Source organism: Esox lucius, chromosome 21 (assembly GCF_011004845.1).
Source record: "Esox lucius isolate fEsoLuc1 chromosome 21, fEsoLuc1.pri, whole genome shotgun sequence".
Classification (NCBI taxonomy): domain Eukaryota; kingdom Metazoa; phylum Chordata; class Actinopteri; order Esociformes; family Esocidae; genus Esox; species Esox lucius.
The window spans coordinates 17,351,490-17,375,749 of NC_047589.1; the positions used below are offsets into that span (position 1 = coordinate 17,351,490).

The 24,260-nt window shown below is 40.4% G+C and overlaps 1 protein-coding gene across 1 annotated transcript in view; it reads left to right on the plus strand.

Moving 5' to 3' along the window:
• dpyda.1 (dihydropyrimidine dehydrogenase a, tandem duplicate 1) overlaps positions 1-24,260 on the plus strand; it is a 198,477-nt gene that overhangs the window by 94,277 nt on the left and 79,940 nt on the right. Inside the window, exon 14 of the mRNA XM_010891133.5 lies at positions 16,343-16,507. Coding sequence (XP_010889435.2) covers positions 16,343-16,507 — 165 coding nt within the window. The remainder of the gene's footprint in view (positions 1-16,342; positions 16,508-24,260) is intronic.

The window sequence follows — 24,260 nt, forward strand, 5'->3', positions numbered from 1 at the left end:
AAGCAAGCGCTATCGAAATGCAATCGGCTATATTTAAAAATGTATTAATTGCCTAATTCATTACCAAGCCCCAAAGATGGCCTAATTTTATTCCAAACATCCTTAACGTGTTGTGACGTTTTGGAAACGGGCGTAGGTCCATCCTGACAAAGCATCTTTAAACCGTTGTAAGTGCCACGTTATGGGAAAACCGGGCCAAGTTTGAGTGTAATATAACTTGATCAGTTCGCTTTCTACAGGGGTAATGTTAACTAAATTGTATCATCAATCAATGTATTAGTTGAACAGCCCAACTACAGACTATTGTACTGATTGGATTTATTTCATCTATATGTTCTTCTTGAATGGATTACTATATTGTGGGATCGTTGACGTGCTGTACGGTGCCTGCTGTTACCTACCTGGCGACCTGCCAAACGTTTTTCGAATTTACTCTGTATAAACTAATTGGTCAAATTCTACTTTAAGAGTTCACCAACGCCATATTTATCTGTTGACCTCTTACATAACTTACATACTACACCGGGACTCTTTTTGGACATAATTAACAGAACTACTCACCCTAACGCTAAGTACCATTACTATGCCTTATCACTGTAATTGTTGTAGCTACAACACGGAGGAGAACTGTCGTCTTCAGGTAAAGATAGAGTTAGAGGCTTCTGATACAAATGTCAGGCAAGGATTATGTTAGTGTGGAAATAGAAAAAACTGCATCAGTGCCACCAGGAAGAAACGATAGTCTTGTTGGCACCCGGCACAGCTCCTGCAGCCTGGCAAGAACTTTCTCTTGGTCACTTTGGAAGAAATGCCGTCGACCAGTTTAACCTGAATCATTGCTAAATTCAACTGAGACTTTCAACAGGTTTTCCCCACTGGAGTCGGAGTCAAAGCCTGACCCATCTTCTGAGGGGAATGATCGACAGGCATGTTCTACCGGTGGCCGTGAAAAACTAAAAACTTTATTAACCTGCGATTCCATTACCCGCAGTATTAGACTAAAGAATCAGTCGGCGATCGTACACTGTTTACCGGGGGGCAGAGCCACCGACGTAGCCGCAAATCTGGGGTTGGTGCTAGCGAAGTCTAAAACTGGCAAGTATAATGAGTACAGAGATATTATTATTCACGTTGGCACCAACAACGTTAGGATGAAACAATCAGAGGTTACGAACCAGAACATAGCATCAGCGTGTAAACTAGCTAGAAAGATGTGTCGGCATCGAGCAGTGTTGCCAACTCCTCAGTAAGGAAAGTCGCTATTGGCTGTCCTAAAAGTCGCTAGAAGTTGCTAAATGACGTCATCGCCTAATCTGCATAATTTCCCATCAGCATCATGAATGGATTTTATTTTTTAACATACAAAACTCTTGTTGGGGAAAAGAATATACACGTGTATTTACAAATGTTGTCCATGTACAAGAAATAATCACCTGAGCAAAAAAACAAAGAACAAATCAAAAAAGGCGGCTCTATTTAAGTCAAGATCAAAAGGCTAGAATTTCTTTTAACATTTAGAGCGACACACAAGGGGAGATATCATCATGGTCATGGATTAAGAGAACTGCACCAACTGCACGTGATGGACGCTGCCTGTAGGAGAGGAATAATGTCGTAGGAGAGACAAAAAGTGTGTAAAAACACCCTAAATATGTTGATTCTTATTTTTTTGTTTTAACCAACCCACCTAATTTATCCGGGCTTGGGACCGGCAAAAGTTACCCAAAAGAGACACTGTCGGAGCGCATGCGAGATTCATTTTCAGTCTGGACGCGGAGGAGTTAACATCTCCTGCTCTGACTGCAGCTCGGAGGAACTGCTGTGCGAGGACTGGACCACCTGTGAGTGCTTTCAGAGGGGGGAGGGGCCCACGGCGGCACCCGCTGCTCGTTGAGAAGAGTAAGAACAAGTCTCCAATAACACCACAAAAAGTCGCTAGATTTGTCGCTTTAAAAAAAAAATTGCCAAGGGAGTCTGAAAAGTCGCTAAATCTAGCAACAAAGTCGCTAAGTTGGCAACACTGGCATCGAGTAATTGTCTCTGGCCCCCTCCCAGCTAGGGGTGGTGACAAGCTCTACAGCAGACTTGCGCAACTCAAAAGCTGGCTGAAAACTGAGTTCTGCCCGTCGCAGGAGATAGAGTTTGTAGATAACTGTCTCTCTTTTTGGGACTCTCCCAGAAATAGGGCCAGGCCTGATCTGCTGAGGAGCGACGGACTGCATCCCAGCTGGAGTGGTGCTCTTCTTTTATCTTGGAACATTGACAGGAGTCTCACTCCTATAGCCTCACCATGAGATAGGGTGCAGGTCAGGCCGCAGGCTGTTAGCCAGCCTGCTAGCATAGTGGAGTCTGTCGATAGCATAGCCAGAGTAGTTAGTACAGCTTTACCTATTGCCACTGTGAAAAGTTAAACAAGGTAGTGCTAACAAAAACAACCTTATTAAGATAAAGCCTTCCTCCACCTCGTTCACAAATAAAAATGACTGTATCACTTCGCATCTCAAAAAGGGACTCCTAAATGTTAGATCCCTTGCTCCAAAGGCAGTTGCAGTAAATGAATTAATCTCTGATTATAAACTAGATGTTATTGGTTTATGTGAAACATGGCTAAAGCCTGATGAATTCATTGCTTTAAATGAGGCCTCTCCTCCTGGCTATACTAGTGATCATATCCCCTGTGCATCCCGAAAAGGAGGGGGTGTTGCTAATATTTATGACAGTAAATTAACATTTACTCTCAAAAACATCACTGATTTTTATTCTTTTGAAGTTTTACTCATGAAAGTTAACCGATAAATCGTTTTACATAGCTACTATTTATAGGCCCCCTAGGCCATACACAATGGTCCTCAATGAGTTTCCAGAAATCTTGTCTAATCTTGTAGTCATGGCAGATAGTATTCACATTTTTGGCGATTTCAATATGCATATGGAAAAGTCCAATGATCCTCTTCAAAAGGCCTTTGAAGCCATAATTGACTCAATGGGTTTTATCCAACATGTCTCATGTCCAACACATTGCCACAATCACACCTTAGATTTAGTCCTGTCACGAGAAATAGCTATTGTAGATCTAATAATTTCCCCCCCAAATCCTGGATTATCGGATCACTGTCTTATTACATTTACCGTTAAAACAAGAAATCCACTTGCTCCGCAAACAATGAGTTTCAAAAGCCATACTATAAATTCTCGGACTACAAATAAATTCCTTGATATTCTTACAAGTTCGCTCATTAACGACAGAGTAAATAAATCTGTAAACGATCAAATCGAGGATCTAAACTCATCACTGCAAAATACATTAGACACGGTTGCACCACTAAAAACACAAGAAATACGCAACAAGAAACTTGCTCCCTGGTACACAGACAATACTAGAGCACTTAAGCAAGCCTCCAGAAAATTGGAGTGAAAGGGGCGCTCCACCAAGTTGGAAGTATACAGACTAGCCAGGATAGACAGTACACTACAATACCGAAAATCACTCACATCTGATCGATCAGCTTATTTCTCCAACCTGATTGAGGTGAACAAAAACAATCCAAAATTTCTCTTTGATACAGTTGCAAAGTTAACAAAAAAGTAAAGCTCAACAAGTGAAGTGGGTCTTCACTTTAGTTGGAATGAATACATGAACTACATTGATGAAAAGATCATCACCATTAGAAAACAAATAACTCCATTAAATAGTAATGGTCCTCAAAATCCAAGTTGTCCTAAAAATGTCCTGAACCTCCCTGACCAGGTGTCAATGGGGTCACTTTTTTGATACCGTATCGCTCGACACATTCACTAAATTTGTAATGAGTTCTAAAGCCACAAACTCTCAGCTAGACCCAATTCCAACAAAATTACTTAAGGAGCTATATCCTGTGCTAAGTCAGCCAATGTTGAACAAAAATTGTAGACAAATGTGTTTCCCAACAGCTGAATGCCTTCCTGGGGACAAATAACATTTATGAAATGCTCCAGTCCGGTTTCAGATCCCATTATAAGTACTGAGACTGCACTCGTGAAGGTAACAAATGACCTTCTAATGGCCTCAGACAAAGGTTCCGCATCCATCCTGTTGCTTCTTGATCTTAGTGCTGCTTTTGACACTATTGATAACTCCCTTCTCTTAGAGAGACTGGATACCCATATTGGGCTACGTGGACATTTTCTAGCCAGGTTTAAATCTTATTTATCTGAAAGATATCAGTTTGTTAGTGTGGATGGCATATCCTCTGACAAGTCAAAGGTATGCTTTGGTGTTCCTCAAGGCACATTACTCCTGTACTAGCGTCCTTACACTGGCTGCCTGTTTGGGATAGGGCTGATTTTAAGGTTTTACTGTTAACCTATAAATCAATACATGGACTTGCTCCTACTTACCTTGCTGAAATGATCCAGCCATGCATACCTACACGTAACCTACGATCGTAAGATGCAGGCCTTTTAATTGTAACAAACAGCTGGAGGCAGGGCCTTTTCTCATAGAGCTCCACTACTGTGGAATGATCTGCCAATTAAGGTTAGAAATGCAAACTCAGTGCAAACTTTCAGTGTCTACTAAAAACTCATCTCTACAGCACGGTTTATTATTAGTTGTAGCCTGGGCCGGGGGCGTGAAGGTGACCAGAATGCTTGATACTGTCCACCCTTGCTGTCTTGCCAGGTGGGCTCTCGTCGCCACTGGGATGCCCTCCCTCCAATACCTTTTGGGGGAAGAGTCACTGGCTTACGCTGCTATGCTATTGTGCGGGGGGATTGGGTCAGTTCTCCTTCCCCACTAAGTTCTCCTTCTTCACTATAAATCGTTGTTGATATGAGGAATGCATTTTCTGAATTTTCCCAGTCTCCTCCCATTTTAAACTTTAGGAGGACATGAGGTCCTGGTCCACACCTGCGGAGTACCTGGTTTGGGGGCCCGTTGCTGTCCCTGTCCTTGTCCATCTGGTCATACTTCTGACCTAGCCTGCATGCTACTTGTCAGAGGCGTCGCTAGGATCACCATACATTCGGGGCTTAATTATATTCTATAAATTCATGCATGGATGGTTTCAGAGATCGTTGGGATCATGGGTGGGGGATACATGCATAACGTAAAACGAAGAAAATTGCTATTTGAACATTGACAACCCTTTGACTTGGCATCGTCGTAATGTTTTTAGTAGTGGAGTCACGCAAATACAAAATACGTATTAATATTTGCAGAAACGTATGTATCCTTTATGCTGATAGAGTAGACTGGCATACATTAGGAAGATATGCCACTCCTGAGCTGGCAGTGTGCTCGCTGGGGCAGGCTCAGCGAAAGCTCGCCAGAAATTGAGCCATTTGCAAGTTGAGCGAGAGGACAGTGTGCACGTGGAGATACAATGCTTCAAGGAAGTCCACGTCTGACCTACAGTAAGCTAAATTGAATGGCGGGGGTCAGAAGGGTATTTGATCTGCATCAGAGGTACAAGTTTAACCAATTTCAGAGAATTCCACATTTTATTCCACATACATGGTGAGTGGGCCAACAGTGTTATCCAGTCATGTGACTTGGTTTGCTCATTTGTAGTTCTAAAATCAAATTAATGGGGGGTTATGGCGTCAGTGCTTTATAAATATTAGAAAATGTTGCTCACTTCTTAGATATAAAGATGCCCACCCTACCTCTTAATATAAAACACACTGGTGAGTTTTAAAACCATAACCAGTAATACATATAAGGACGCAAAACAGTAACTAGTGTTTTAAGTGCAAATCTAGTAACATCCATATAAATAGCAAACCATAATCTAAAACTGACATAAAAGTGGAATTCATAATTCTCTTTCCATTCACTTAAGTTATACAAGGTTTGTGCGTGTTTACGATATGCCTTGTATACAAACAAAAAAAAACACCAGTTTTGAAACAATTTCAATTTGAAGACGCTGACTGCTTCAGAAATGTAAATTTTCCTACATTATGCAGTGCCCTCCAGAATTATTGCACTCAAGATGAGAAAAAAAGCCAATGTTAGTCTTTGATTGTTGTGTATCTGCTTGATGAGAGAAAAACTTTTAATTGATGTAAAATTGTTCAAATAAGAAAAGACAATCTCAATCAAGAAATGCATTTTTTTCAAATAAAATGTGCGTCTCGATTATTGCCCTCCCCCCATCCTTCCTCCCCCCATCCTTCCTCCCCCCTTTGTTGCACCCTTCCTCTGCCAGGGAGTTTAATCTTATAATATTTGATAAGTAGGGAGAACACATCTGAGACCATTCCTCCTTGCAGATTTTCTCCAGGTCCTTGCTCTTCAGTTTTCATTTGATTTAGGTCTGGAAGGGCCATTGCAAGATCTTGATTCAAGTTGTCAGTGAGCAATTCTTTTTTAGATTTTGAGGGTATGCTCTATACTATTTTGCTTCTTGAAGATCCAACAATGTCCTTGAGGCAGATATTTGTCTTGAAAAGTTGGTCTTAAAGTCTCCTAGTGGACAAAGTCCATGTTATGTGTCCTAACCAGGATCCCAGTGGTGTTAACTTTTGCAGAATATAGTTTAAAATATATCAGTAAACATTTTCAGTTCCTATATAATCAATGCTATTTAGATGTAGAGAAATGAACAGAGTTTTCAGTGCAGGATAGTTATAAGCTGTAAAAGTTTGCAGGTGTCTTGATATGGTGAGCACTACCTTATTAGTCTCTATAGGACAGATGGCCAGCTGCTGAGGAACACAGCATGGGGAAAGAAAATGCTCAGGGAGCAGGATTTTTTTGTCATGATTGACCTATACAGCCCGCCTGCCCTCTGACTGCTGGAGGAGAATGTTTGGAACAGTGGGTGATCAGAGTGGGAGGGGTCAGCAATGATCTTGCCTGCATGCTTCCTTGCCCTGGAGTCATGGCAGAGTTCCTGGACACAACACATAGCCATAGTATATTTGCAATTAATCAAAAACCACAGAGATGACTTATTGTTCTTATGAACCAGTCACCAACACAATTAGAACAGTAAAAAGTAATGTGATGTTATATCCTCGGTATACCGTCTCTTATACCATGTCTATCAGCCACTCTGCATTCAGGGTTCAAATGACCTGGTTTATAAGGTCTCATATACCATGGCTATCAGCCACTCTGCATTCAGGGTTCAAATGACCTGGTTTATTAAGTCTCATATACCATGGCTATCAGCCACTCTGCATTCAGGGTTCAAATGACCTGGTCTATAAGATCTCATATACCATGGCTGTCAGTATGTCAGCATTCAGGATACAAACTACTCAGTTCAAATGTGACCGTATACCACAGGTGTGACATCAAATCACTTTTTACTGCTGTAGTTGTGTCTGTAAGCAATTTTTAAGAGCAATTTGCTTTATATATGTATGTGTATGTATATGTATATGTTGTGCTCAAAAGTTTGCATACCATTGGAGAATTGGTAATACAGTATATGCACCATTTGTAAAGAAAACATGAGTGAGCAGGATAAAACACATGTCTTATATTTCTTATGGGATTCACATTCATTTGTAGGTAATTTGAGGGCCAGTCAATGGCAACAATGCCTTTGTCATGTACAAATTGCTTACACACTCTCGCCATGAGGCTGGGAATTGTCCTGCACCAGGAGGAACCCAGGGCCCACTACACCAGTGTAAGGTCTGACGATGGAGCTTAGCATTTCATCCCGGTACCTAACTGGAGTCAGGATATCATTGACTAGCATGTGGAGGTCTGTGTGACCCTCCAAGGATATGCCTCCCCAGACCATCACTGACCCACCACCAAACTGATCATGCTGGACGATGTCACAGACGGCATAACGTTCACCATGGTGTTTCCAGACTTTTTCTTGTCTGCCACATGCTCAGTGTGAACCGGCTCTCATCTGTGAACAGAACAGGGCGCCAGTGGCAGACCTGCCAGTTTTGTTGTTCTCTGATGAATGCCAATTGAGCTGCATGGTGCTGGGCTGTGAGCACAGGTGCCACTGAAGTACATCGGGCCTTCATGCCACCCTCATGGAGTATGTTTCTGGCAGTTTGATCAGAAACATGCACACCTGAAGCCCGCTGGAGGTCATTTTGTAGGGCTCTGGCAGTGCTCCTTCTGTTCCTTCTCTCACAAAGTAGCAGACACCGGTCCTGCTGCTGGGATGATGCCCTTCTAAGGCCCTGTCCAGCTTTTCTTGTGTCATGGCCTGTCTCCTGGTGTCTCCTCCATGCTCTTGAGACAGTACTGGGAGACACAGCAAACCTCCTTGCGACGGCAAGTATGGATGTGCTATCCTAGAGGAGCTGGACTGCCATTGCAACCTGAATGGGCTGCAGGTATCAGTAGTGACAAGGACACTAGCAAAACACAAAACTAGAGAAGAATCAGTCAGGAAGGACAAGGAGAGAGCAATTATCTGTGGCCACCACCTGTAAAACCATTCCCTTTATGGGGGTTGTCTTGATGTTGCCTCTCCAGTGCACCTGTTGTTAACTTTCATTTGCACCAAAACAGGTGACATTGATTCACAATCACTTATGGTTCCTAACTGGACAGACTGATATCCCTGAAGTTTAATTGACACGGTGTTCTGTGATGATTGCGTGTTTCCTTAGTTTTTTGGACCAGTATCGATATATGTACATTTTTCTTTATATATCTAAAATTCCAACCCTGTCCACATTATAAGTTATTTGTTTCCAATTCAAATATTGCAGTAGTTATTTTTGTGATATTAATTTTGTAGAATGAACCTTGTTTTATATACATTGGGGAGAACAAGTATTTGATACACTGCCGATTTTGCAGGTTTTGCCACTTACAAAGCATGTAGAAGTCTGTCATTTTTATCATAGGTACTCTTCAACTGTGAGTGACGGAATCTAAAACAAAAATCCAGAAAATCACATTGTATGATTTTTAAGTAATTAATTTGCATTTTGATGCATGACATAAGTATTTGATACATCTGAAAAGCAGAACTTAATATTTGCTACAGAAACCTATGTTTGCAATTACAGAGATCATATGTTTTTCTGTAGTTCTTGACCAGGTTTGCACACACTGCAGCAGGGATTTTGGCCCACTCCTCCATACCTTCTCCAGATCCTTCAGGTTTCGGGGCTGTCGTTGGGCAATACGGACTTTCAGCTCCCTTCAAAGATTTTCTATTGGGTTCGTGGTCTGGAGACTAGCTAGGCCACTCCAGGACCTTGAAGTGCTTCTTACGGAGCCACTCCTTAGTTGCCCTGGCTGTGTGTTTCGGGTCATTGTCATGCTGGAAGACTCAGCCACGACCCATCTTCAATGCTCTTACTGAGGGAAGGAGTTTGTTGCCCAAGATCTCTCGATACAATTTTATCCCTGATTTTCTTACACAGCTCTCTGGTCTTGGCCATTGTGGAGAGGTTGGAGTCTGTTTGAGTGAGTGTGTGGACAGGTGTCTTTTATACAGGTAACGAGTCCAAACAGGTGCAGTTAATACAGGGAATGAGTGGAGAACAGGAGGGCTTCTTAAAGAAAAACTAACAGGTCTGTGAGAGCCAGAATTCTTACTGGTTGGTAGGTGATCAAATACTTATGTCATGCAATAAAATGTAAATTAATTATTTAAAAACCATCCAATGTGATTTTCTGGATTTTAGTTTTAGATTCCGTCTCTCGCAGTTGAAGTGTACCTATGATAATAATTATAGACCTCTACATGCTTTGTAAGTAAGAAAACCTGCAAAATCGGCAGTGTATCAAATACTTGTTCTCCCCACTATAAACCTGCCTTCTGGCACAGCACACCATGATACCAACACACATACTAGCACACACGTCTGCACTTAGACCAAACAAAAAAAGACTTCCTTCTACAGGACTGCTGTGCAAGCTTACCCTAATTAACCATTGGCTTAATTAGACAATTTACTGTGTAATTAGCTAGCAATTAGTCAACACCTCTCAGATCTCACAGACTGTTATGACAGCTCTGTTTCTCTACTGCTGATTTCAGTCAAAATCACCTACGTTTGATTGAACTTATTTTGTTTTAATGTGAAACAACTTAAAGTGAAGCAGTCAATACTAATGAGGAAGGACACATGTTGGGAAGATATGATGACACATTCAAGAAAGGTGATGGGATGTGTTTAATATTCCTCTTCCCAGTTTATGTTACCTAGCTTTATGGTGAAGCAGGACTATAACTTTCTGCACTACGAAGAGTGTTAATGTATTCCCACCAATTATAAACCAGGCCAAAAAAACAACTTTACAAATGTTGAAAAACATTTTGAATATGCACCGGTGCATTTAAGAGCTGATTAAAAGATGAAATCTGTGAATTTGTGCCTGTTCAGGGGAAACAGGTGAGTCTGTTCAACATTAGGCCTGCTTTATTATTTTACAATGTGATTACAATAGACATATGACTGTTCATCTGGGGCATGGTTTTGGCTCTAGACAATCTTGCCATCAGGGCTGTGTATATAAATCTGTTATTTCACCCAGTGATTAATGAGACATGCAGTGATAAATTTAAAGACTGCATCCTTAAGAATGAATTTGATACTTTATTATCTCATTTTCAAAGTTTTTCATTACAATGTACATTGCTTTGAAAGCGCTTTACTACTGACTGACTGGCTACCGCTTGTTAAATAGCGTAGTGGTTAGAGTCATGGATTTCCAAGTGGAGGGACCTTGACATGTGTTTGAGCCTTGACACGGCCAAAACAGTAGCTATGTTATAGTAAGCCTAAAATAAAACTGTTTACGGTTATATTGCGAGTTTTTAACACAATGCTTAATGGTGTCTAGCTAAATATTCAAACTTGCTGTGTTGTTAATGCGTGACAAAATCATCTAATGTCGATAAGCTATAAAGACACTCTATACAAGCAAACAAAGTTATGCATCTACGTTATTGTAAGGCCAAAATAAAACTGTTTATTATTATATTGCTGCTATTACTGGTGGATTTTCAAAGTACGCATCAGTGCATGCTTTTTGGGGCAATCCTATATCACAACCCCTTACACACTGTAAGACCTGCAAGACTTGTGGTCTTGTGGCTATCTCCCTGACCTTCAATATTCTGACCCGGGTTTGATTCCCCTTCAGCCATTGCACAATAGATATCCACACTGTAATACCATGAATCTCCTATATTTAAGAGAATCATTGTATTACGTGACCCTTTGGAGTGTTATTGTTTTCTAAAGAAATAAACCAACCATGGAGTGATTGGAGTAATTGTTTTTTATTATATGTAGGCTATATAGCTATTAACTAGCCATCTACAGTCATCTTTGTACAAGAGTACGCTTTAGTTCTGTTAATAAACGTTCTGTTGTCTGTGTTATTTCAGCAAAAACATTTCGAAACAAGACAGGGACTACAACATTCATCCCTTCTAATGGTGGGCCAGCTTAAATAGGCTTGCCTGGTTCCTTTTCTGGCTTTAATAGTTACTGTTTAGATAGATATTTCCTGCAATGTATGTAGCAGTAACTTTAGCAGTAGCGGCATATCTGTGTGTATTTGCCTGTTAAGAGTCTTCTTTAGCTCAGTTGGTAGAGTATTGCACTTGCAATTTCAGGAATCTGGGTTTGATTCCCAAAGGGACCACATGAAGAAAAAACATGAAAATATAGAATTAAGTTACTCCAGATAAAAGCGCCTGCTAAATGGCAAAACATTTCTACATTCAAATGTGCTACTATATGGGTGGAGGGAGATAGCAGAGAAGGATTGAATGCTGAAAGAGTCTAATGACCAAACTGACAGACAATATCCTTCTTCTTTATCACAGCCAACTAATATCCTTTGGCTCTGACATTCATTTATTTAGTCCTCGGCAGGGACATTCTCTCACCTACCCAGCTATAACATCTGTTTGATGCCGCTAAGGGCGTTGAAAAAAGAATGTGTCCATTTCCATTTGCAGCACTTATATTCATTTTGATGTTATTACATGTTACAGAGTAAACCCTTTGCTATTTCTCTAATTTGAGCCTCACTAAGGGAAATCCAAGGTCTCACTGAAACATGCAATGTTCCTGTCAATACATCAGGGTCGTCTGATTTATAGATGTGCACAGTGTGTGTTAGAATTCATCCACTGCTGGGAAGAGAATGATAAAAGGGAAAGAGAATGAGAGATGGGGAGAGAGAGAGGGAGAGAGAGAGAGAGAGAGAGAGAGAGAGAGAGAGAGAACGGTAAAGAGAAGTCAAACAGTTTATCAAAGTTCCTAAGGTCCACGTCTACTAGTTAGATGTTGTCATGGATTACATTTCTTAGATATATAACTGACAGCTTACCGAGGAGATAATGGCTGCGGAGGAGGAATCTAAACTGGCATCAACAACGATAAATCGATCACACAAACATACACTGAATGCTTTGCTACCATGGGCCATCTCATGTTTGAGAGTGTCGGCCCACTTGCTGACAGTGCCCTTTCCCCCACCTCCAGCTTGTGTGTTTCTGTTCAGTAGACATAGTAAGACCAGCTCTTAATAATGGCTGAGCAAGTGTTCCATCTGCATTTGGGGGACGGAGATGAATGATCCTCACAATTCCTCAGAAGTGCTACTTGGCGTTTTCTCTCTATTATTTTCATCTTTCTTTGCCGCGTTCCCTCATTTCAGAAGTTTCCTGTTGTGGGTCAGCGGTTGGCTGGGGTGGACAGTCAGGCAGGCAGACTGCAGAGGTGGAGAAGGCAGAAGTGAATGGGCAGCCCTTTGATTTTCCTGTCATGTCTGTTTATAATGATTAATGTGTGGACTCTCGGCCGTACTCTCTCCTTCTCACTGTCCCAAATTGTTCCCTATATAATTTAGTGGACTATTCTTTTTTTACCAAAGCACTGTTATTTCATAGTTTTTTTTTTTTTTTTTTTACAGGCAGACAATGACCATATTGCTATTTTGGGGGGCACCAGAGCATTTACATCTACACAATGACATTCCATTGATATTGCCCTGATAGGTTTTACCTATCTGCTTTTTAGTTATGGCAAAAAAATAATGGTATTATGTAAAATAATGGTTTTGGTATTAGCTGTAATCTAATGTCTGATGTGAATGATTGTCTCCTCTACATGTGTATGTGCGGCTCTTGACCTATGAATGGATATTGAGAATGTGACAGAGGGGAGAGTGGAGGAAACCTTTCTCAGGGCAAGAACATATATGTTGCAAAAGAGAATAGTCCTTTAGCCTTCACGGAAGATTCAAGTAAATAAAAAGAAGAAAAAAATTATGAATTACTTGTTTATTCTTTTGTTCACTCTCTTCCTTGATTTTGTTCTTTCTATTGTCTCTCTCTCTTTGTTTCTATCTAGCACCTCCTATAGGCAGGTATTCTATGGAATTCCAAGTGTTGTTAAATTGGAAAAAGGTTTTACCATGATAAAGCCAATGAAGCAATGACCATATAACTGCTTGTGTAATAATCACAGAATATGGCTCATTGGTGTGTGTGTGTGTGAGTGTCTATCTGCGTGTGTGTGTGCATCTGCCTGTGTGTGTGTGTATCTGTGCCTGAGTGTGTGCGCGTGCCATTGACGGTGCAGTCAACTGCGTTTGATTAGTATTTCTCGCATGCGTTCCTTTCTCAAAAGGCTGCTTGCTGTACTGAAGGGATTAGAGACCTGTGTAGACGTGATAAAGCCAAGTCCGCCACTAAACATACACGGGCATGCTAACCAATCACATGAGAGAAGAAAGGAGTGTCAGCTCGTCTTGCTGCCGTTCTCCCTTTCGACAGGATCGTTCTTGTTAGGGGACAGCGGGGTGCCCCGTTTTCCAACCGGCGAGGATTCCTTGAAATAAAAGAATGAGTCACGAACCGCTCAGCAGTCATTTTAATCCATGCGCCTCCAGTGCGCCTCTCAATGAAAACATTTGTTATCACCACATAATAACAAGGAAAGTTCCTCTGGTTGCGCTGGACCCGAGTCACTGGCTAGCTGGACGATTCTGTTGAAATTCAATTTGTTTGTGACACAGAGAGACATAGTGAGAGACAGAGAGAGAGAGAGAGGGAGAGAAAGAGAGAGAGGGCTAAAGGAGGAGGGGGCGGAGGGAGGAGAATGTGAGAAGGAGGAAAAGTAGGGGACTAGCCTTATCTATCCGCTGTGTGTGGCACCTGTGTCTTGTGGCGTGCTGTTGCTCTCCCTTTAGGCAATTTTCATGGTTTCCAGTTGTTTAATATTAAAACTCTTGTCCCACCCTTTCCTGATAATAAATATGCCCAGCGGCGTATTGTTCCCTGGTCACAGTCTTCATTAAATACAAACTTGTAGATCCGCCCCAAGCTCTAGGGATGGCTCCCCCAATTCTCCACACTTGTCACCCGAGGGTCCAACCCCACTTCTGTGAGAAAAAAAAGCTAATGTCTTCATTCGCATTTTGTGACCACGGTCCAAACTGTTTTTAAATGGAATGTGTTACATTTGTCTATACATATGAACACCGATGTCTTCGTGCATCTATAAATAAAACTAAATAGTCATGCCTAGACATCGACAGACATTCGACTGAGGTCCTTCAGCTACATTCTGAAGCAGGTTTGACTATCAAAATAAAGAGATGAGTTTGCTTTATGTGAAATCCCATAGGTCTTCTATTGTGATTCATGTAGCAGGAAGATGTGAACCTCCTGCACCCTTTGGTAGATAAAGAGATAAAAAGAGAACTCACATTGTAGCCATGCTGCGTCTTATCACAGACATGCAAATGAGCAGTAATTACGGCTAATTAGCATTTCTTGTCTATGTCGTTCGAAAAATGTCCAAATGTTATGAAATTAAGTTTCCATGCTATAATCTTAATTGTTAGTATGGGGATGTTCCCTAATAAGATATGTAAATGCAGCTTTGCTACTTTCTAATAAGCGTTAGTTAATTGGAAAAAAGGAATGTCTATACTATTAAATATATTAGATATATCCTGTTAAATATATTATGAATGCAACTTTAGATATGGCCAAAAAAATGTTTATATTAATGGAACAATCTAAAAACAACTGCTTGCTTTACATTTAATCAGTTTATTCTGTTCAGTACTAAAAATAAGTAATTATGTCCACAAAATCCAAACACAAAGTCAATATAGAGTACAGTTCAAATCTACAGCAAATGCAAAAAAAGAAAAAGCTGTATCTGTGGTGCAACTGCACTGCAAACCTTATATTTCCACAGTGGGCCAAATATTTCACCTAATACACCAAAGGCCAATGTTGTGTTGTTCTACCTTGTTTTAGTGGTGGTTGTTGTTTTGAGATGTGCCCAAATTGTGCCAAAGCCATTAGCAGGTTGGTCAAAGTATTAGCCTGATGTAAGCTGCCATCTGCCTCCCTTGGCCAAGCTTGGCCGAGGCTTGTATGCTATTTGTATTGCACTCTGACTACAGATCCGGAGGAGAACTTCACAGGAGTGTAATTACTACTGGACATTATGGCCATTTGGCAGAATTTCTGTGCGAGAATCTCTTGCCAGCAACTAAGGTTTGATGTATATTTCAGTCACATGGAGGTTAAATCTATCACAGAGGTAGAAAGTGAAAAGAGAGACACAGACAGACAAGACAGACAGATACAGAGAGACAGTGAAAGGCTTCTGAAGAAGGGATGAATCTGAAGGGGATAGTTTAGCAGAGGACAACCCTGTCCCACATAAAACATATATACAGAGAGCTGCCTACTCAGATATGTGTTTTGTTTTTGTAATGTAAAAGCATTTATTTTAGTGTTGACTGCAACTTAATATTTCCCACTGGGGAGTACAGTATTTCTAAAGAGTTGCTGTGGTCGGTATGTGATTAAATATGAACTCATTTCTATCTACTAAGGCCCCTAGGATGAGAAAAAAAACTAAACCAATATTGAGTTTGTGCCATGTAGTTCTGTAAAATATGACCGTAATTGTCTTTTTTATGGTGTTTTATTGAAAAATATAAACTTAGGAGATATGCCCGGTTACAGGACTTCCAATGCCTTGACAGAGATACATGGAAAAACTAAAGCTACGACTGCTAAAATATTTACTTTCCTACTGCTGTAAATGTATCAAACTGAATTTGTCGCTAATTCAATATATTTAACAGAGACTCTTTAAAAGGGTCTGCACAAAGAGAAAATGTCACACCTGATGAATACACTAGAAAATGTGTCATATTATGGTTTGCTGTATCATTACAACAAGTTTAAAACCGTTGCCTTGCTTTCTTGTTGCCTAGATTTTGGTCTCTTGAAAATGCAATCAAATGTGTTTACTCTATAACATTGTTGGGTTACTATCTTCCTCATTTGTTTTGTTGCATGTAAAGGTTATTTTTTATTGAACCACTATAAGAATTTTCTGTTCCTCTCCTTTATGCCTTTAGGACTTGGTGACCAACGTATCTCCCCGTATTGTTCGTGGAACCACCTCGGGCCCCTTGTTTGGTCCTGGACAGAGCTCCTTCCTCAACATTGAGCTCATCAGTGAGAAGACTGCAGCCTACTGGTGCCAGAGTGTCACTGAGCTCAAAGCTGACTTCCCTGACAATGTAAGTCACTTCCATGGTGGCCATGGAAATAAATAGAGTAATTTGGGCATGCTCCATGCAGTCTAAAAAAGCACATCCAAAGAGTTTGTATCGAAAAAGCATGAAGGAGCGAGTTCAATATTAGAGTTACAAATTATTGCTCTGTTCATGCTGGATACAGCAATTATAATGGGAAATGTTGTTGTGTTCTAGAAAGTTTTATGTCTTAAAAAGTGACTTCTGCAAACTCCAGAATGACAGCATACATTTGATGTTTTCCCCGTGTAACTGCTGTTAATGTGAGAAAGGAAGAATAATGTCACTGATCAGAGCTATTGTAAGCTGAAGCAATGTATTTTGTGGTTTTCAGATCAGTCAAAGCATATTTTCCTCCCTATCATTTTCACAGATTTGTGTGTGATTGATTGCTTGCATACATGTGCCGGGTTTGATGGGGGATGTTTATTAACCATTATTCTCATTGTTGCTTTTCTCAAGGAGAGGGAAACACCAGCTTCACTCTGCCCTCTCATAAGATTATGTTACTGCTTTGACCCAAAACAAATCATGGTGCTATTGAAGTAATTTTAGGGCACATCACAAAGTATTTTGTATTGTTCAATGTGTTCCTGTCAGCACACACTCATCAAAATAAGATGGGTGTGTGCTGATGGGTCAGTTGTAGAGAGAACCCATTCTGCTTTCTGTCTGACTTGAAGATCGGTGTTACTATGGGTTGTGTGTGTGTGTGTTTGTGTCTATGCTGTGTAGAAGACATTTTAGTATATCAATTAGAATAAAATGTCCCCAACCAGAAAAATCTAATTTATCTCCCATTTTTATTTTAGAGTACGGTAAAGGTTACAATTGTGGTTGGCGTTAGAAAATTAGGGTTAGGGTTATGCTTTAGCTGTTAGGTTTATCGATTGGATTTAGAATACATTTTAAGTATTGTATAAACTTGAGTTTTTGCTGTTTAATTTAGGGTTAGTTTAACATGAGGATTAGGATTAGTAAAAATATATGTAAATTTTGATTGCAGTAGATTTTAATGTCCCCATTTTGATTGCTGAGTTAGCTGGGCATGTGTGTCTCTGCATGCAGGTTCTGTAGCAGAGTTGGTTGGTGCCTATCGATGATAATTTACAGTTGATTAACTTTCATCAGAATTCAGATGAATGTCATTCTTGCATGAAAATGACTGTGTGACGTAATTAAGATGGCCCCATCCGTAATGTTGGGAGTTGCCGGAAGCAGGCGCAGATGTAAGCAACGTATTTATTAATGATGGGTTGCAAACGGCAAACAAGGAAAACAGACTAAGAAGCCTGCTAAACAAAACAAAACTAGAAGGCAAAACTTGGACTCTGGATAAAACACAAAAGCAATCAGTTGCTAGCACAGGTCAGTAACAAAACAGAATTCCTATTCCTATCACTGAACACAAACGAACAGGTGTACATAATGAACCAGAGGGGTGTTGGGTTGAGCTGTCTGGGGAACCGTGCTGAGGGGGATTTGATGTCACAGGACCGGGTGGCCGGTGGTCAGAAATCTGTTTAGTTGGATTTCCAAAGCTGAGGAAGGGGCACCGAATGGGAGACAGGCGTGAGACCAACTGCCCGTCGATATCCATGCGGTCCAGGTTTGGACAGAATTTCCTGCAAATGTGTGAACTGAAATCAAGCCAAACTATGTGCAGTCATTTCTAGTGGATTCCACATCATTTTCAACCAATTCACAAATACTTTATGAAAGGCTGTGTGCTACAGTGCTCCGGGTGTGCCACTTATCTCCTGCCGTGGCAGATGTTTTCAGTTCTCCGTGACCCTTTGAGGGTACAGCCTACTATCCATTTCATGTCTGTTCACTAATTTCCATGCATTTGAATTGCATTGATGTTAAATAACAATGTAGTTGCTGTAGTTTCTTTGCATTTTGTTTTATATTTGGAATATTTTATACACTAACCAGACACTTTTTAGGTACACCTATCTAGTATCGGCTATGACCCCTTTTCACTTGTCCTTTAAAGGTTTAACACATTGTGCATTCAGAGATGCACTTCTGCACACCACTGTTTCACAGACTGATTATTTGAGTATCAGTGGCCTTTCTATCAGCTTGACTTATCTCATCAACCTGCCTGGATGAGGACCCAAGTATGTTCTCCCACACACAGTGAGGATAGATATTTAAAAATAAACATGTGGATAACGGTTGGAGATTTGCGCCAGCTGGTTGAATCTTTGGGTCATCAAGTCTCCCAATCTACAATTTTGCAAGCATGTCAAACAGGTTTGGCAGAAGAAAGCCTCTACTTTCAACAAGACATACATGTCAGTACCTGAAGTTGGTTAAGGGTCATTTGAACTTGGTTCTATGGTCTGATGAGCAAAAGTAGATTGTTTTGGCAACAAACAGCAGAGATTAGTTGGTCATGCAAAGAATAACCATCATTCCCTCTTTAAAATTTTGCTGGAGTATATGTAATGTTCTGGTGTTTTTTTTTTCTTCCAAAGGCCCTGGAGACCTTGTTAATACACAGTTTCATCTTTGTCATGTTCCGATACCAAAAATGTGCCTGCCTCTGCCAGGAGGCTAAAACAGGGTTGTTGGTGGATCTTCCAGCAGACCAATGATCCAAACAAACAGTCAAGGCTGACTGACAACAAAATCAAACTTATGCATTGGCCATCCTAGTCCCTTTACCTATAATTCAATAAACACTTGTGGTGTGAGCTGAAAAGGTGAGTCCACAAGCAATGAAGAAGGACTTTGAAATATCTGGAGATATTCAGCATGGATGACATTCTAAGATCCCTTTGTATATGTTCTGGACGGCATTTTACTAACAAAATGTCTTAATGTCCAACTTATGTCAATCAAACTCCACCAGAACAATAGAGACGCAGTAATGTCCACGGGGGAAAGATTCATAATCTCCTTATTCACCTGCATCAACATTAGCCTACATTCACACCACGATTTGTATGTATGTATTTGAAACCATTTGGGGATATACATTGGGGAGAGCAAGTATTTGATACACTGCCGATTTTGCAGGTTTTCCTACTTACAAGTCTGTAATTTTTAACATAGGTACACTTCAACTGTGAGTGACGGAATCTAAAACAAAAATCCAGAAAACCATATTTGTATGATTTTTAAATAATTAATTTGCATTTAATTGCATGACATAAGTATTTGATCACCTACCAACCAGTAAGAATTCCGGCTCTCACAGACCTGTTAGTTTTTCTTTAAGAAGCCCCTCTGTTCTCCACTCATCACCTGTATTAACTGCACTTGTTTGAACTCGTTACCTGTATAAAAGACACCTGTCCACACATTCAATCAAACAGACTCCAACCTTTCCACAATGTAAGGACATCAGCAGGACCTGGTCAATGACCTGAAGAGAGCTGGGATCACAGTCTCAAAGAAAACCATTAGTAACACACTACGCCGTCATGGATTAAAATCCTGCAGCACACTCAAGGTCCCCCTGCTCAAGCCAGCGCATGTCCAGGCCCGTCTGAAGTTTGCCAATGACCATCTGGATGATCCAGAGGAGGAATGGGAGAAGGTCATGTGGTCTGATGAGACAAACATAGAGCTTTTTGGTCTAAACTCCACTCGCCGTGTTTGGAGGAGGAAGAAGGATGAGTACAACCCCAAGAACACCATCCCAATCATGGAGGTGGAAACATCATTCTTTGGGGATGCTTTTCTGCAAAGGGGACAGGACGACTGCACAGTATTGAGGGGAAGTTTGATGGGGCCATGTATGGCGAGATCTTGGCCAACAACCTCCTTCCCTCAGTAAGAGCATTGAAGATGGGTCGTGGCTGAGTCTTCCAGCATGACAACGACCCGAAACACACAGTCAGGGCAACTAAGGAGTGGCTCAATAAGAAGCATCTCAAGGTCCTGGAGTGGCCTAGCCAGTCTCCAAACCTGAACCCAATAGAAAATCTTTGAAGGGAGCTGAAAGTCTGTATTGCCCAGCAACAGCCCCGAAACCTGAAGGATCTGGAGAAGGTCTGTATGGAGGAGTGGGCCAAAATCCCTGCTGCAGTGTGTGCAAACCTGGTCAGGAAACGTATGTAATTGCAAACAAAGGTTTCTGTAGCAAATATTAAGTTCTGCTTTTCAGATGTATCCAATACTTATGTCATGCAATAAAATGCGAATTAATTACTTAAAAATCATACAATGTGATTTTTGTTTTAGATTCCACCACAGTTTAAGAGTACCAATGAAAACAATGACAGACCTCTACATGCTTTGTAAGTGGGAAAACCTGCAAAATCGGCGGTGTATCAAATACTTGTTCTCCCCTCTGTATACTGTAGTGCGGACACGCACCCAACTGCTTCATCAGCATCTCTCCTCGTTACAATGCCTATCTGAGTACTTGTAAGGATGTGAACCCTAAAAATGCTCATATCACTAATACATTTATCTACCCTTAAAAACAGCTTAGACTGTCATTACCATATTCTATGTGTCCTTTTGAACAGTACCATAGCAAGCTTCAAAGGAAGTGATTTTGATATCTCAAAATCATTTTAAAAATCCTTCGCTCGGAGCACACAAGTAATTCTATAAAGCAGCAGATAGGGAAAAATAGTGTAAATGTTTTGAAATGTACTTATTAACTCAATCAGTTTGAATCCAAAAAGAAGCAATCCACATTAATGGTTATAAGCAGGGCAATAGAATTTCCGAGCTTGAAGTCTAGATGGCGTTTTAAAAGACACCAGCGCCGACAACATTTTATAGAGTGTTCCTCTTGATATCAGATGAAGTAATGCCAAATGTAATCAGCTGTTTTTGTAAATGTTGCTGCTGTACTGATCGTTTTAAAATATGTAATCAGAACTGATTACATTTGCGGCATTTTTAAAATTGTATTACGCGTTACATCTTACATGTCATCTGTTACTCCTCGAGATAATGTAAGTCATATGAATCTGTAAAGAGCTGTGTTATAGAAGATAATTATAGGTCTCACAGATACATTTTCAGTTCAAATCTGTACAGATTCCCCTACAGATTGGTTAGAAGCTCCCTTGATGTTAAGCGGCGAAGACTGTAGTCCACACCCTGATAGCAGTACCGTGGTTCATATTGGCTAACCATACCACTGACCACACCACTCACCATACCACTGACCAGCCCCATGACCATACAGTACCAGTGACCATACCACTGAACATACCACTCACCATACCACTGACCAGCCCCCTGACCATACAGTAACACTGACCATACCACTGATCAGCCCAGTAAACATACCACTGACCATGCCACTCACCATATCACTGACCCGCCCACTCACACTCAGGGTCTTCTGATTCGCTCGTGTTTGAGTCAAATTAGGCAACTGAATGTTAAGAGACTCAATAAAGCATCCATAAATAGAATATAAAACAGATTGATTGACATTCTTCCTTGTACATCTATCCAGGAAGTACAATAGGGATTGACATTTTCATAATACCTTTGCATTGTTGGCTTGAAAGTTCAGCTTATTAACTGTTGTGCTGAGTTACTTACATTTTCTTCCACCTGTTCTATGCTCTGGTTACCAGTCATGATTGCCTTTTGATTTGTTTTTAATATATTCAACCTTATGGTTAAATATATTGCATGACAAACAGAATAATGTTGAAGTCACAAATATAGTACTGAGAAAAGGATTTAAAATACTTATTTGTTTGACATTTAGCAGACATTTATCAGAAGTGAAATACGATAGTGAGTGCATACATTTTCAAACTTATTTTTTTAACTAAATGCCTCTGAATGCTTAAGATTGCAATATGAAAATAATGCTCTTTCTGTGGAACAGGTTCTGTACAAAATATAAGCCGGTGCATTAAACAATGGTATTTTGGCAGTTCTTGGGTCATGGTAAACCTTTAGTTTAGTAGTACTTTATCATGGTTTACTGTGTTAATCTATAATACATTTTACATTATATACCATGCTGTAGTGTATCAATGTACTTGGGATATGTGTGTCATTAAGTGATTTAATGTAATATCTACATGGCAGTTGTAGACTGAAATACATGGGTATAGCCAAAATAGCATAATCAATCAAATACATTTTGAGGAAAAATATATATTAATGTATAAACATATAAAATATTTGAGAGGGAGATTCTAAGGGTTTGTGAAGAAGTCCTTTTTCTAGAGTTAATTTTTGTATCTCAGTTCTGGCAGGAGAGATAGGGAGGAGGTGGGTGGTTCTAACCGTTGTTCGCCTTCGAAAGGCAGCCAGTCTCGGATGGAGGACATGAAAACAGACTGCAGAGTCAAGTCACAGCTGCTCTCTTCGCTCTTGGAGTGTTTGCAGTGATAGTGTACAGTATGTAGTGTGTCTGTGTATCTCACTGTGTCCTGGATGAAAAAGCAGGCATAGTTTCTTTGCAGATTAGATTAAGCAACTTGAGAATATCAGTGGCTGTAGATAGTTTAATGAATAGTGGAATCTGGGAGAGTGGTTAGTCATGGATGACTTCAGGGGGATGATCTGATAGGCTTCACAGAGCATGGCAGAACCCCTAAAACCCCACCTAAACCAGACAGAAAACACACAGGTTACAGAACAGTGGTGCGTTTAGCCATATATACATGTAGTACCTACAATATTGGCCAGGTAGATTTGTCACATATATTTCTTTTAGCAGCGTAATTTGTGCTCTGTTTGATGCAGTGGTATTCCTTGGTGCTCATAGGAGAATTTTACATAGGTATGTGTTGACAAGTACAATTATTGTATTACATTGATTTTGTATTGTTGCTATGGCGGTAAATTCAGCTGAAATTATCTAAATTATATTACTGTGTATTGGCTGGAACGACTATTGAATATTGGGTCATAAATCTTGTTCTGGAGTCAGATCTGCCTCCAAGGCTGAACTTTTGTGATTGGTTGCTACATTGTTGAGGGAGGAGTTTGCATTTCAAGAAGGTTCCATGCTCTAATGAGTTAATGACTGTCCCTGACCAAATTTCTTCCCTCTCCCTAATCTTAACCATAACCCTTACCAAAGCAGAACATGATCATTTACATTTAAACTTTAAATTAAGAGACTCAGTTTGCCCTTATCATTTAGTCTGTTATTTATTTAAAAAAATGAATCTACCTGTCTTACTAGGTAGATTCATGACAAAAAATTGGTAAATTGATATGTGAGGTTGTGGCACTTTTTATCATTGTATTCCTGGGGTCAGTGATTAAGTTAAAACCCCTGAGTTCACAATGTTTGTTGAACAATGTGTGTAAATACAGTCCTTTATATTCTGATATTCTTGCAAGTCAGAGACCAAAATTCTCTGTCTTCTCCTCCCCCCCTCTCTCTCTCTCTCTCTCTCTCTCTCACTCTCACTCTCACTCTCTCACTCTCTCTCTCTCTCTGAAACTCTACACTGACCCATGCAACACATACAGGATCTGTCTTTTCTTTTTTTATCTGACAGAATCACAGTGCACCATAATAAATACTACTATTTGCCCTTCAAATTACCCCAATAGCACTCCGTTTTATTTTAGGTCAAAGCAGTCTGGTCAAATAGCCCCGACTGAGGTGCCGTCCACCAAGGTCCAAATGTATCCTCATTATCCCTTAGTAGTGCCGATGGAGTGGAGCTGAGGAGAGGTGGAGGGAGGTGGTGGGGGGAAAATTGTCTCAAATTGTCGTGGACCATCGGCTGATTCGGCTCTGGGTGACAGTTTATAGGTGATGTCCGGTATCTCC